This window comes from Mixophyes fleayi, chromosome 4, assembly GCF_038048845.1.
Source record: "Mixophyes fleayi isolate aMixFle1 chromosome 4, aMixFle1.hap1, whole genome shotgun sequence".
NCBI lineage: Eukaryota > Metazoa > Chordata > Amphibia > Anura > Limnodynastidae > Mixophyes > Mixophyes fleayi.
Genome location: NC_134405.1, coordinates 298855772 through 298868359, shown reverse-complemented (window position 1 = coordinate 298868359; position 12588 = coordinate 298855772). Strand labels below are relative to the sequence as shown.

Below are 12588 nucleotides of genomic sequence, written 5' to 3'. Positions count from 1 at the left end.
TCTTATACAGGGGTAGCGATACAGGGGTAGCATTACAGGGGCAGCGGGGGGGTAATACAGGAGGAGGGGGGCAGGCAGCATGTCAGCGGGGATGCAGCTGGCAGAGTGTCAGCGGGGATTTAGCAGGCGGGGACAGGCAGCGTGTCAGCGGGGATGCAGTAGCCAGCAGGCAGAGTGTCAGCAGGGATCCAGCAGGCAGAGACAGGCAACGTGTCAGCGGGGATGCAGTAGCCAGCAGGCAGAGTATTAGCGGGGATCCAGCAGGCGGAGACAGGCAGCGTGTCAGCGGGGATGCAGTAGCCAGCAGGCAGAGTGTCAGCAGGGATCCAGCAGGCGGAGACAGGCAGCGTGTCAGCGGGGATGCAGTAGCCAGCAGGCAGAGTGTCAGCGGGGATGCAGTAGCCAGCAGGCAGAGTGTCAGCGGGGATCCAGCAGGCGGAGACAGGCAGCGTGTCAGCGGGTATGCAGTAGCCAGCAGGCAGAGTGTCAGCGGGGATCCAGCAGGCGGAGACAGGCAGAGACAGAGGCACAGTGGCAGCGATTGCAGGGAGAGTGTGCTGCCCGGCTGCTCTGATCACTATCAAAGCAGCCAGCCATTACACTCTCCCTGCCTCTTTTGACAACTACCGTAATATTTTTTTTCCAAATTCCGGGCCAAAAGTAAGGTGCGTCTTATACATGGGAGCGCCTTATACATGGGGAAATACGGTATATATATATATACCTACATGCAGTATGTGGACAAAAGTATTCAGACACTTGACCATTACACCAACTGGTACTGTGATGAAATTGTATTCAGGTACATATACTTTAATATGGAGTTGATCTCCCTTTTGTAGCCATAAAAATCTTCCACTATAACTAATCCCGATGAAGGAAGGAGCTGGCGCCACTTCATGACGTCACTGACAAAGGCGACGGTATTATTGCTGCTGTTAAGGGGTAATGTAAGTATGCGGAAATGTACAATGTAGTTTACAAAGCCTTCTATATTGCACATGGGCGCATACTTTCATTACCCCCTTAACAGCAGCGATAATACTGTCTCTTTTGCCAGTGACGTCATGAAGTGGCGCTGGCTTTTTCCTTCATCATGATTGGTTCAAGTCGCTTTGCAAAACATTCGGCATCCATACTCATGGAAGGAGGCGTTCGTATCGATATGCTGCACCCCACCCTTCTGGAGATGAGGGGCCAATCCCAAACCCTGAAGAACAGCCCCATACCATTATCCCTCCTCCACCAAACTTCACAGTTGGCATAATGCAGTCAGGCAGGTAACGTTCTCCCGGCATCCGCCAAACTGAGAAGCATTTATCTGAGTGCCAAACAGAGAAGCGTGATTCGTCACTTCCAGTGTCGATGGGCTTTACACCACTTCATCCGATGCTTGGCATTGGTCTAAGTGAAGTGAGGCTTGCATGCAGCTTCTCGGCCATGGAAACCCATTCCATTAAGCTCACGCTGCACAGTTTTTGTGTTTACATTAATGCCAGTGGATGTTCGGAACTCTTCAGCTATGGAATCAGCAGAGCATTGGTGACCTTTACGCACCATGCACCTTAGCAGTCGTTGACCCCGCTCTGTGATTTTACGTGATCTTCCACTTCGCGGCTAAAATTCATGAACCGTCTTATTGCAAAGGTGGCATCCTATCATAGTACCACGCTTTAAGTCATTCAGCTCTTCATAATGACCCATTTTGTATCACAAATGTTTGCAAATGGAGATTGCATGGCTAGGTGCTTAATTGTATACACCTCTGACAAGGGGTCTGATTGAAACAGCTCAATTGAATAATTAACAGGTATGGCCAAATACTTCTCTCTCTCTCTCTCTCTATATATATATATATATATATATGTATATGTGTATAAAGTACATATATATATACTTGTGTCTGGTCATGAGAAATCGAAAAAATATATGTGCTGGAAAGGTAAAAGGAAGAGATACTCCAATATGTACCCTTAAACCTAATACAAAATAAGGTATTATGAAGTTGCCGGAACCTGAAAAAACACCCTTCACATCAACCACTGAATTCAGCGTCGGCAACTGCACTAGGAATTTAAGTGTGAAGTACAAGAGTAAATTAAGTTGGAAAGGACATTTTGTACTGGATTTAATGGGTAATGTTAAACGGTTTGATGTACTCACTATTTGTAGGTATGTTTTGCCAAAGACCAAAAGACCCTTTTAGCTTGCCTAATGCTGTTTGTAGTTTGAAATAAAAAAACATGCTCCCTTGTGTCATGTGGCTCATTTAACAAATGAGTGTCAGGAAGGAATAACACCTAGATGAGGATCAACAAAGCAGCTATAGAGTGAAGTGATTATTGTACAAGTTGAACAATTAGTGTTGTTATCACTTTAGTAATCAGTTTGTGGGTTTATATTTTGCTTTTGTTTTGTCTAGAGCTGGGTGCCCAGAAGGCTAGAGTGGCATTTCCAGGGCCCTGCCCTAATTATGTTATGCAGCCCAGCACTGTTCCACCTCTAGTGGCGTATGTGTTATTTGTTTACAGTTTTCTCTGCAAATACTATGTACAGTATACAGTATATACAACTTGTCCATGCTAAAATTAATCCAGCTTTTTTTAAAATCAGCGCCTTTCAAAATATACTTGCAGGAGTACAAATTAACATAGAAATATTCTTTAATGTCTGTTCTACAGTTGAAAGCAATGGAATATCAATAGTAATTATAATAGTTAGATTATTAATAATAACAATAATAATAGTAGTGTTATTTTTATTCCAGACTGACAATTAAAGCAGAATGCCCAATGAGGTTGATGAATTTTCCTATGGATGGACATGCATGCCCTCTGAAATTTGGCAGCTGTATGTAAAATTATAACTTCATCTTTTGGTTTGATGGGATATACTGTGATATCACTAAATGCTCCATATATGCATGCTCTGATGATGGGTGAATGGGGAAGAATCAGGACTATCTAAATTCTGGTCTGCTCACTGAAACTGAAAAAACAAGATTTAGTTGTGAAAAAAGTTGGGCAGGAAAAGTGAATATTAAAAGTGTCAATGTGTGGTCAAAAAAAACTTTACTTAGAATAGTAATACATTGCCTGGGGATTTTTACTAATAATGACAAGTACAAAAACAATTTGATTTTATATTTACTACAGTCCTGACCTAAGTAAAAGAAGAGGAGGTAAAGTCTAATAATAGAAAAAAAGCATACATCTATACCAAGTTAATTGCTAATAGCCTAAACATTGCTAACCTGGTAATGTCACGTAAAACAACTGGACATGATTTACCTGCTAGACTGACTCAACTGAACCACATGGCACGTTGTCTATCATGCCCCAGGGCTCCTGGCAAGGATGTTCAGGCCTGGTTGCATGGAGTTTGCAGGTTGCGGCCCTCGTATACCAGTTCTAGCAAGGTAGCTGGTGGTAAATCGGGGAGGAGAGTGGTCCAGGCCAGTCAAAACCAGAGCGGACAGAGCAGGTATCAAGAAATAAGCAAAAGTGTAGTCAGGAATAGCCGAGGTCAAAACCATTAGATGACAATTTTTCAAATCATAAGGAGATAACGTTGTCAGGGCAGAAGCATGGGTCAAAACCAGAAGACAATCCAAGAATAACAGTAGTACTGAAATGTAGGTGCAAAACCTAAGCACTGGACAATAGATACTCCGGCACTGGAGAAGTGCCAGAGTGAAGTTTAAATTGGCTTGCTATTGGGAAGGAACACGGTCACCGGAGTGCCCTACTTGAATCTGTGTGGAAGTGTCCCTTTGTCTAGTTTGCCTTTGAAGATCCTAGAATCCAAATTGCAGGTGGATGTGATGGTTCCTTACAGAACTTATTAAGGACCAGAGGTTTTAGTAAAGAAATGTGAAACACATTCTGGATCTTGAGGGAAGGTGGTAACATGAGTTTAAAAGTTACCGGATGGATGACTTGCAAAATGGATAATGGAGCATTGTAGCAAGGTGCAATTTTCATGGAGGGTACCCAAAGAAGAATATTTCTAGTGGAAAGCAAAATCTTGCCTCCCCCTTTCAAAATCGGAACTGGTCATCTCCTATTGTCAGCTCTTCAGCTCTGTCAGTTGTTCCCTTACAATGTTAAGAAGCCTGAGATAAGTTAGACTTGGTTTAGGACCAGATCAGAGAAAAGTTATGAACTAAAGTGTTTACGGCTAGCATTTCGAGGTGACAAGGAGAGTGGAAATTAGAAAGTAAAGGATAGAAGCCAGAAACCACATTAAAAGGAATGGCACCACTGGACACGTGTAGGTGGATTTGGTGGGCAAATTCAGTCCAGGAAACTAAATCATTCCAATTATCTTGATTTACAGAGCCATGCATTCTTAGGAAAAGCTTTAAAGGAGGGTGTATCATGTAAAGTCCTGGTTCACCCTCTCAGTCTGGCCAATAATCTGAGGGTGGTAATCCGAGGAGAAATTTAAGTTAATACCTAATTGTTTGTAGAAGGCTCTCCAAAAAGTGAAATAAATTGGGTAACACACTCAGATATTAGCTCCTCCGGACAGGCATGGAGACAAAAGAACTCCCTGATAAATAAGGAGGCCAGAACTGAGGTGTAAGGTGTTGCCTTTCCCGTGTACAATGTGCGCCATCTTGAAAAAGCATCATCTTTCACCCAAATGGTATTGAATCCTTTACTAAGTGGCAGGTCAGTGATAAAATCCATAGAAATATTGGACCAAGGTGTATCAGAGATTGGTAAAGGTAGTAAATGACCTAAGGGTGCTTTGCGCATGTGATGCGCAAGGTATGCCCGGCACAGACCGGGCATGCCTTGCACATCACGTGGGAGAAAAGCCACCAATAATATCTACCAGACATAGTGTATTTTTAACTCCAACATAACCAGCTAATTTAGTCAACTGCAGTATCTTGGGGCAGAATCAGGGATTTGGGAAAGAATATCCCAATGGAAGATTTTTAGGAGTGGTGGTGGCCTGAGCCAAAATATTCATGGGGTGCATAGTAGATTTGGCCTTTTTGAGGACTTGGAGGTTCATGGGATCAAAAGACCAAGCTAAAGTGTCTGCTCATTTATTCTTGGAGCCTGGTCAAGAAAGTACAGACATTCCGCCAGGGCCAGCTTGATACCAAAAAGTTCTTGACCTCCGATTCCATAATTCTTTCTGCAGGGGAGAATTTATTGGAGAAGAAACTACATGGGAGTAATCTCCCTGAAGTTTCCTTTTGGGACAGAATTGACCCAACATCCTTAGGTGACATTGACCTCTACATAAAATGGTTTATATGTGTCTGGCTGAAACAGAACAGGAAAAGATGAGAAGGCTTGTTTTAATGCCTGCAGGGCATGATGTAGCCTCTGGGGACCATTAATTGTAAGGAGTATTCTTGTTGGTAAGGATACTGATGTTGGTAATAAGAGTGAAAAAGTTCTTTATAAACTGGCGGTAATAGTTTGCAAAGCCAATAAAACTGGCCACCGTAGGATTGAGGCCATCTTCTCAGGATCCATCTGCAGACCCTGTCCAGATACAATATAACCCAAGCATGGCATCTTCTCCAGCTCAAAGGAAAAATAAAAAAATCAACTATATGTGTCTACCAATAACAGAAGGAGGTTTAGTATTCTCCAGTTTGAAACATTATCAATTATCTTTCCTATTAGGCCATCTAAAAGATTGGTACTCGCCACATTCCCAAAAATGTGGTTTAGATTGGAAGAGGACATGAACACAATGTTCCTGATATAAGACATTTTATGCTTATCCCCAAAAGACAAGTGAAGATACTTCCAAAGCTACCATAGACTACTCTAAGCCTGGAGGAAAATGATTGCCAATACAAAGAAATTATCAATATCTTCACTTAATCTCTGCATATCTCTCCTTATTGGATTTGGCTATAGTGATCCAGAACTTAAACATAAATTATTGTCATAAATATGGCATTATAACTCTTAAGTACTTAATTGATTGTAGAAATCTCATGTCATTCACTCAAATCCTGGACAAATTTAAAATTCCACCACAGGATTTTTACAAATATTTTCAAGTATGGCACTGGAGCCAAAGTCATTCCACTCTTACTATATAAATTAATTTGGCCCCACTTTTAATAATGTTCAAACTTCTCTCCCAAAATCATAAGTGGCAACTTACATTTTGGTACAGCTTTATTTAAACATTGAAGCACCCCAGGAAATTTTCTTTACAAATAAAATACCTCTACAAAATAAATATTCAGAAATAACCACTGAGTATGAAAATATATTAATCTCTAAGAAGTGTTAATAAAAATGATTTATGGAATGTGCTTAATGCAAAGTAAACTCCATAAGATCTGACATAATCAGTCGAAATTCTGTTGGAGAAATTGTGGATTTATATTTGTTCATGTATTTTGGGACTGCCCATTCAAAAACTTCTTTGGACATAACTATCCAATTTAATTACACAAGTAACAGGGAATGATGTTGTGCTTATTTCCAATACTGCTCTTTTACAAAGCTTTCCTGTAACTTCCCCTCTCAGGATATATATGTAGTAAGTGGATGCTTATTGTCACTCGAGCATCTATAGCGCAACAGTGGAAAGATCTCTTTCCTCCTCACTTAGCCAAAATAATAGCAGACATACCAAATAGTTTTGAGAAGGAAGCTGTAGGACTTGAATATTCAACTTCAGCCGTATCACCCCAAGTTAATTAGCACAAATGGCTTGTCCACAGTACTGATTTAGATTACTAAAAGAGACAGACAATAAGTTTGTAGTTTGTTTTATTAAGCACACCTTTAATAGGCTATTCAAAATTAAATTTTATGTGTGGTCATTCAACCCTGGTCTTTGTTCTTCATCAGAAGTAATTCACAATGTATCTGAACTGAAGCCATTGATCCTCTCTTGGTATAACAAAGTCCGTTGGGATTTGAAAAACAATCCAGAAACCTTATCCTCCTATCCTGTCTATCTGAGGCAACATGAATGCTTTTAGAGAGATTCTAAGAAGAGAGAGAATATATAGACTCCTCTCTGATCTTTGAGAGCTTCAACAAGACCAAAGTGTTAAAAACATATGTGATAAGATTTTTTTGCCATCACATGGAGTTATTTATATTTATTTTTAACCATACTGCACAACTTTAGCAACTGGATGACTTGGTTGAATTCTAAAATTTGTTACATTCCTAATTTTGTGGCTGTTACTCTCTTTTGTCTCCTGTTTTCTAAAAGAACCATTGATAACACTTTTGTAGGTTAATGTGTACTGTTCAAACTCACACTATCTGTTTTCATTATCTTACCTGCACAGATGCATACCCCAAAAGTGAAATTGTTTATACCTGGAAAAAAGGACCGTTATACTCAGTTGAAGTACCAGAAGAATCTTCAAGTCTGCTCCAATATGATCTGATTGGACAAACAGTTTCCAGTGAAACATTGAAGTCTAATACAGGTAGTGTATGTTCACTAAAGTATATCGTAAACTTAGAGTTCGCGTGATGTTTACCAAAATTGAAAATGTATTTATGTAATGCTATGTTTGTTAAAACAAATAGACTATTTTCAAATTGGATTTCCTTAAACTTATTAATTAAGAGGTTAGGCAAAATTAGGACATGCATACAGTACATATTAAAATCCACTATCATGTAGATTGTTTATTTTGCTTTTGGTATGTAATGTAGGGTTGTTTTTTCTGTATAGTTGATTTGGAGTTGCTATATATGCATTATCAAATAATTATCAATGTAAGTCTTCCTAGCAGTCAGGTCTAGATTAGGTGATATATCTTTATTCACTCAAGGAATCTGTCACAGACTCTGAGCTTTAGTCATCACTAACACTAGTAGTGGAACAGCTAACTAATGTTTTGCAACATGGTAATTGTACATACTAGCAAGTAGTATCAGAGTCTCCAGTGATATGTTGCCCTGTGTTCACCAGGAGATTAATACAGTGGTAGCAGACCTAATAATCGTGATGCCTTTATTATCATGAGGATCACACTGTCAATAATCACAGTGCTAACTTTAAATGCTAGATGGACCAAATATATAGTCTGCTACATGCAGGTTCTGTATGACAAGTAAAGTCAGTACTATGAGTCAATAGACCACTATTTTGAGGTCCACTACCTGTGCATTCACCTTTGTTGAGTCCATTGATGAACAGCATGCCACAGGTGACTCTACACGCACACATGTGTATGAGCCTTAATACGTGGCATGGCATTAAGCAGAGGGTGAAAAGTTACAGGCAAACTTCATCTCTAACAGGGAATGTTTTTCAAATAATACAACTGAGTAAAGGTTAATAGAAAATAGACTATATCTTAATTAAATTTATGAACAACATTCATAGAAGCAATCAATGCAATCAATACAAATCTATATACTCCACTCACTAAAGGTTACAATTCAAAAAATTGTAACCCAGAGATTGATTTCAGTATTTTTGCTGTGACGCCAATGGGTGTAAATTAGATCACAGTTAGTTTTAAATATAAGCATTTGATTACAATAAATGAATAAAACAGTGAAAATATTGTAATAAATCTTTTTTTTTTCCAGTGGTGTTACTTTATTTAGTTATTGCAACAAAATCATTATAACTAAAGCAAATTGTATTCAATTAACTCATTAATTTCCTCCATGTATGACTGTCGGTTACACAGCAACTTCAAATATCCCATTGACTTCAAAGTTTTTATCCGCTGGTTATTAACATATGTTATTTCTGACATTTACCAAAATAATTACTGACATATCTAACTATCAGCACTTTTAAGTGTTCGTTTAAGTTCACTCAAACTTATATTTATTCTTCTTACATACTCTGACCTCAGAACCAACACTGCTGTGTGAATGGATCACATAGCCCCAATTTATCTTGACCAATATGCAATCTGTGGCACTTAACCTCCTATTTTCTATAGATTATAAACAGGACCCTTTTTGTCTGTTGCCCAGTCTTGTTTTATTGCCATTATTGTTCCCAATTGTAAAGCACTGCAGAGTATGCTGGTACTATATAAGTAATTGTAGATAATAATAATAATAATAATAATAATAATAATTAATAATAATATATGTGCCTTATGTACACTTAATATACATTATACTTTCATATTACCAATTTATAGGTGTTAACTATTTTGCTAATATTTGTATACTAGTAGTATATTTTGTATGATAGTCTTACTATGAATTTAATAATGAACAAAATGATTTTGATAGATTTGCACTAAATCCATTTGCCTCACTGCTTGCAAATATATTTGTTAACACAAACTGTTTTATCACAGTATCGCTTTATGCAAAATATGCTATTAGTAATGTGAAACATCAGTTCTAAAGCAAAGAAAAATATTTATTTTGCGAAATGATTTGACAAAATCAGCACAAAACAATAAAACTTTTTTAAAAACATACTTCATTTGATGGTAAAATGATGGTTTAATAAATTAGTTTGTACATGTGAAATTGATTTAGAATTCCTGATAATACTGTTCTTACTAGGTAAAATAATAGAAACATAGCATTTTATAGCAGAAAATGAGCAACTGAGCCTTATAGTTTGCTGATTTCAGTGGCTGGATGACTGTGTATGTCCCCCACCTCTGCTGGAGATCAGGGCCATCTTTTCCATTGGGCATGATGGGCAGCTGCCCGGGGGCCCCATGAGCATGGGGGCCCCATAGGCACAGCTCTTAATGAGAATAAATAATCCTGCAAAAGAAAAAACCTGCAAAGAAAAACCTTCAAGGGTCACTAAGCAAGTACATCTATCTATCTCTATATATCTATATCTATATCTATATCTGTATCTGTATATATCTATATATCTATATCTATATCTATATCTATATCTATATCTAGGGGCCCCGTTGCACTGCTTTGCCCGGGGGCCCATAATGTTGTTAAGATGGCCCTGCTGGAGATTGTTACATGGATCTATCACTCTTAATGTATAAAATGTGTACAGTACTTCCTCATGTCACCTATTATTCTCTTTCTAGTGTGCTCTTGCTTTTCTGAACTTAAATAAAACTATGCACTTCTCATCCAATACACAAACTACCAACAACATTTAGACACGAGTGTGATCTACTAACAAGCGACATTATTTGCATCCCTAAAACAAGCATTTTTAATATTTTCCTTCATTTTGGTGCCCCTCAGCTTGTTGCCTCAGGTTGCTTTATTATAGGTATTTTCCCATGTGTTTAATACCCCATTCATACTGCACCAAAATCCCGGGTTTTTGCCGGGGCGAGCTCAAACGACCCGAGTCTTGGTGCAGTATGAATGGTACGAGTCAAAAATCCCGGGTCTAAAAACCCGGGTCTTCAACCCGGGATTTATCGAGGGGTAATTCCCGGGTCGGACCCGGGTTGCCTGCACTATGAATGGTGCAATCCGGGTTTTTCAACCCGGGTTGCACAGAAAACAAGCTGATTGGCTGTCTGCCTGTTTCTGGAGGATGATGTCATCGGTGGGAGCCCGTGGAAGATTCGAGAAGGAGTTTAGGAGTCGGCCATGATGAAAAGTAATGTGGTAAACAATCACCACCCACTTTTGCATCATCTTTATGCGTCAAAAAACAGTCACCTTTCAATGACATCACCATTTTTCAGCCAATGAAAACTGCTCTGGTGATGACTCCCACAAATTGCCAGAGCTCAGACTTGTGCAGTATGAATGGGGTCAACCCGGGAAATTTCCGGGTCCGAGGTGCAGTATGAATGGTGTTTCTGAGCTGGGACGCTCCGAGCCCCGGCAAAAACCCGGGATATTGCCGGGGCGGCAGTATGAAAGCGGTATTAGAAGTTGCGTTATGTAAAATATAAGTAAATGATATTTGATAGCTTTACAGTCAAAGCAATAGGAGAAGTGGTGGTAGGGCATACCACTATATTCTGGCGGGTTAGGGGGACGACGACACGTAACAGAAATGGGTGAAGTTCTGACCATGAATGATTCGCAGTTAGAGAAAACATCCCATATCAATTCTATCTCTTTTAGTTTCAGTGGTAATTTCTTCCATTAGGAAGTGGCGTTTCAGGGATTGACATACTATATACAGCATGCTACTTCAGTTCTTGCAGATTTTAGTATTTAGTATTTAGTATCGGTATTCAAAACATTCACTGTAACATAATTTTGTTTCTATGCTTCTTGCCAACAGGTGAATACATAGTAATGACGGTACATTTCCATCTGCAAAGGAAAATGGGCTATTTTGTGATACAGACGTATATCCCATGCATAATGACGGTCATTCTTTCTCAGGTTTCTTTTTGGATCAACAAGGAATCTGTTCCAGCTAGAACAGTTTTTGGTATGGCCTGTGTCTAGTGTTTGCCACATAATTTCCATTTCATCACTCATTTATCATCCCATTGTTTATTTGTTGTAGGTGAATATTCACAGCAAGTTGTCCAGTTCTACCTACGAAGAAAAATAGGCTATTACATCATCCATACATACATCCCATGCAGCATGACTGTTGTATTGTCCCAAGTTGTGTTTTGGATCAACAAAGAATCAGTTCCAGCAAGGACTGTTGCTGGTATGGATAAGTATAACTATATATCTAGACTGTCCCTTCACACCATCCCTTCTTCCTTTATCTGTTGTCCATATGTTGGGTCTAGTATGGAGATACTGCTGATCAATATGCTTACCTATTCATTGTCTTGATAGTACATGGAACATAATCCACTATATGTACCACTATGTGCTTTATGAACTGTTACATTACTGTAAACCTATTCAAAATGCTGGTAAATATAGTGATGCTTTAAAGAATTATTATGTTTGTGTTTTTAACTCTATTTTGGCACTACATTTTTTACACGTTTGTGTGCTCTGTATATGGAGTTTAGTTCCTCTGCTCTTGAGGTGAGTCAGTTGGGCAGTTTCTTCTTTTCCATTTTAATCTGATATTTTATGTGTTTCAAAACAGCATTGGATTTGCACTTTTTTGATATAACCCTTTTAACAGTTTAGTTTTAATTTATATTTTAAGTAGTTGGAATACAAAATTTTACCTTATACATCCTCTTCAAACTATGCAGCCTACAGACCAAATTTAGTTCTATGTGTCAACATGAAAATAAAATACAGTTTCTTTTTGCACATGTAAATATTATTTTCTGAGATGTTGTCTAATTTAACATATGTATATATACTTGTACATGCTTTGTAGTATTCATGAGTTTATATAGCATTCCATTTTATGTTAATGCTTATTTAGACTTATGTGGTGTACACTTCTGAACCTGTAGCCAAAATTAAAGCAAAAATGTGTTTGTTCACACTTAAGTTGGCCAAATGAATTACTAAATGAAAACCTGTTTATCAGAGTTCTCAATGTATTTATCTTCCCGCTGATTGGGCATGTATGATGTACATAGGCCCTAGTTTGAATGAGGACATCTTTAGGGTGATGTTGTGTGTGGACTGTGTCACCCACTGAGAATATTGGCCTGCACAATCTCATTTGGTCCATAAATCTTTTTGATTTGCTACCACCATCTTCAGCCACTCCTGCAGCCACTTCCGCAGTCCCTGGAAATCCTTTACATGCCTGTCTGCA

General features: G+C 38.7%; 1 protein-coding gene across 2 annotated transcripts in view; it reads left to right on the top strand.

Annotated features, from left to right (window-relative positions):
- GABRA6 (gamma-aminobutyric acid type A receptor subunit alpha6) overlaps positions 1-12588 on the top strand; it is a 44383-nt gene that overhangs the window by 10818 nt on the left and 20977 nt on the right. Inside the window, exons 5-8 of one of the 2 annotated variants that reach the window (XM_075209874.1) lie at positions 2768-2850; positions 7298-7441; positions 11176-11328; positions 11407-11559. In XM_075209874.1, coding sequence (XP_075065975.1) covers positions 2768-2850; positions 7298-7441; positions 11176-11328; positions 11407-11559 — 533 coding nt within the window. The remainder of the gene's footprint in view (positions 1-2767; positions 2851-7297; positions 7442-11175; positions 11329-11406; positions 11560-12588) is intronic. The other variant, XM_075209875.1, reaches the window with a different exon arrangement.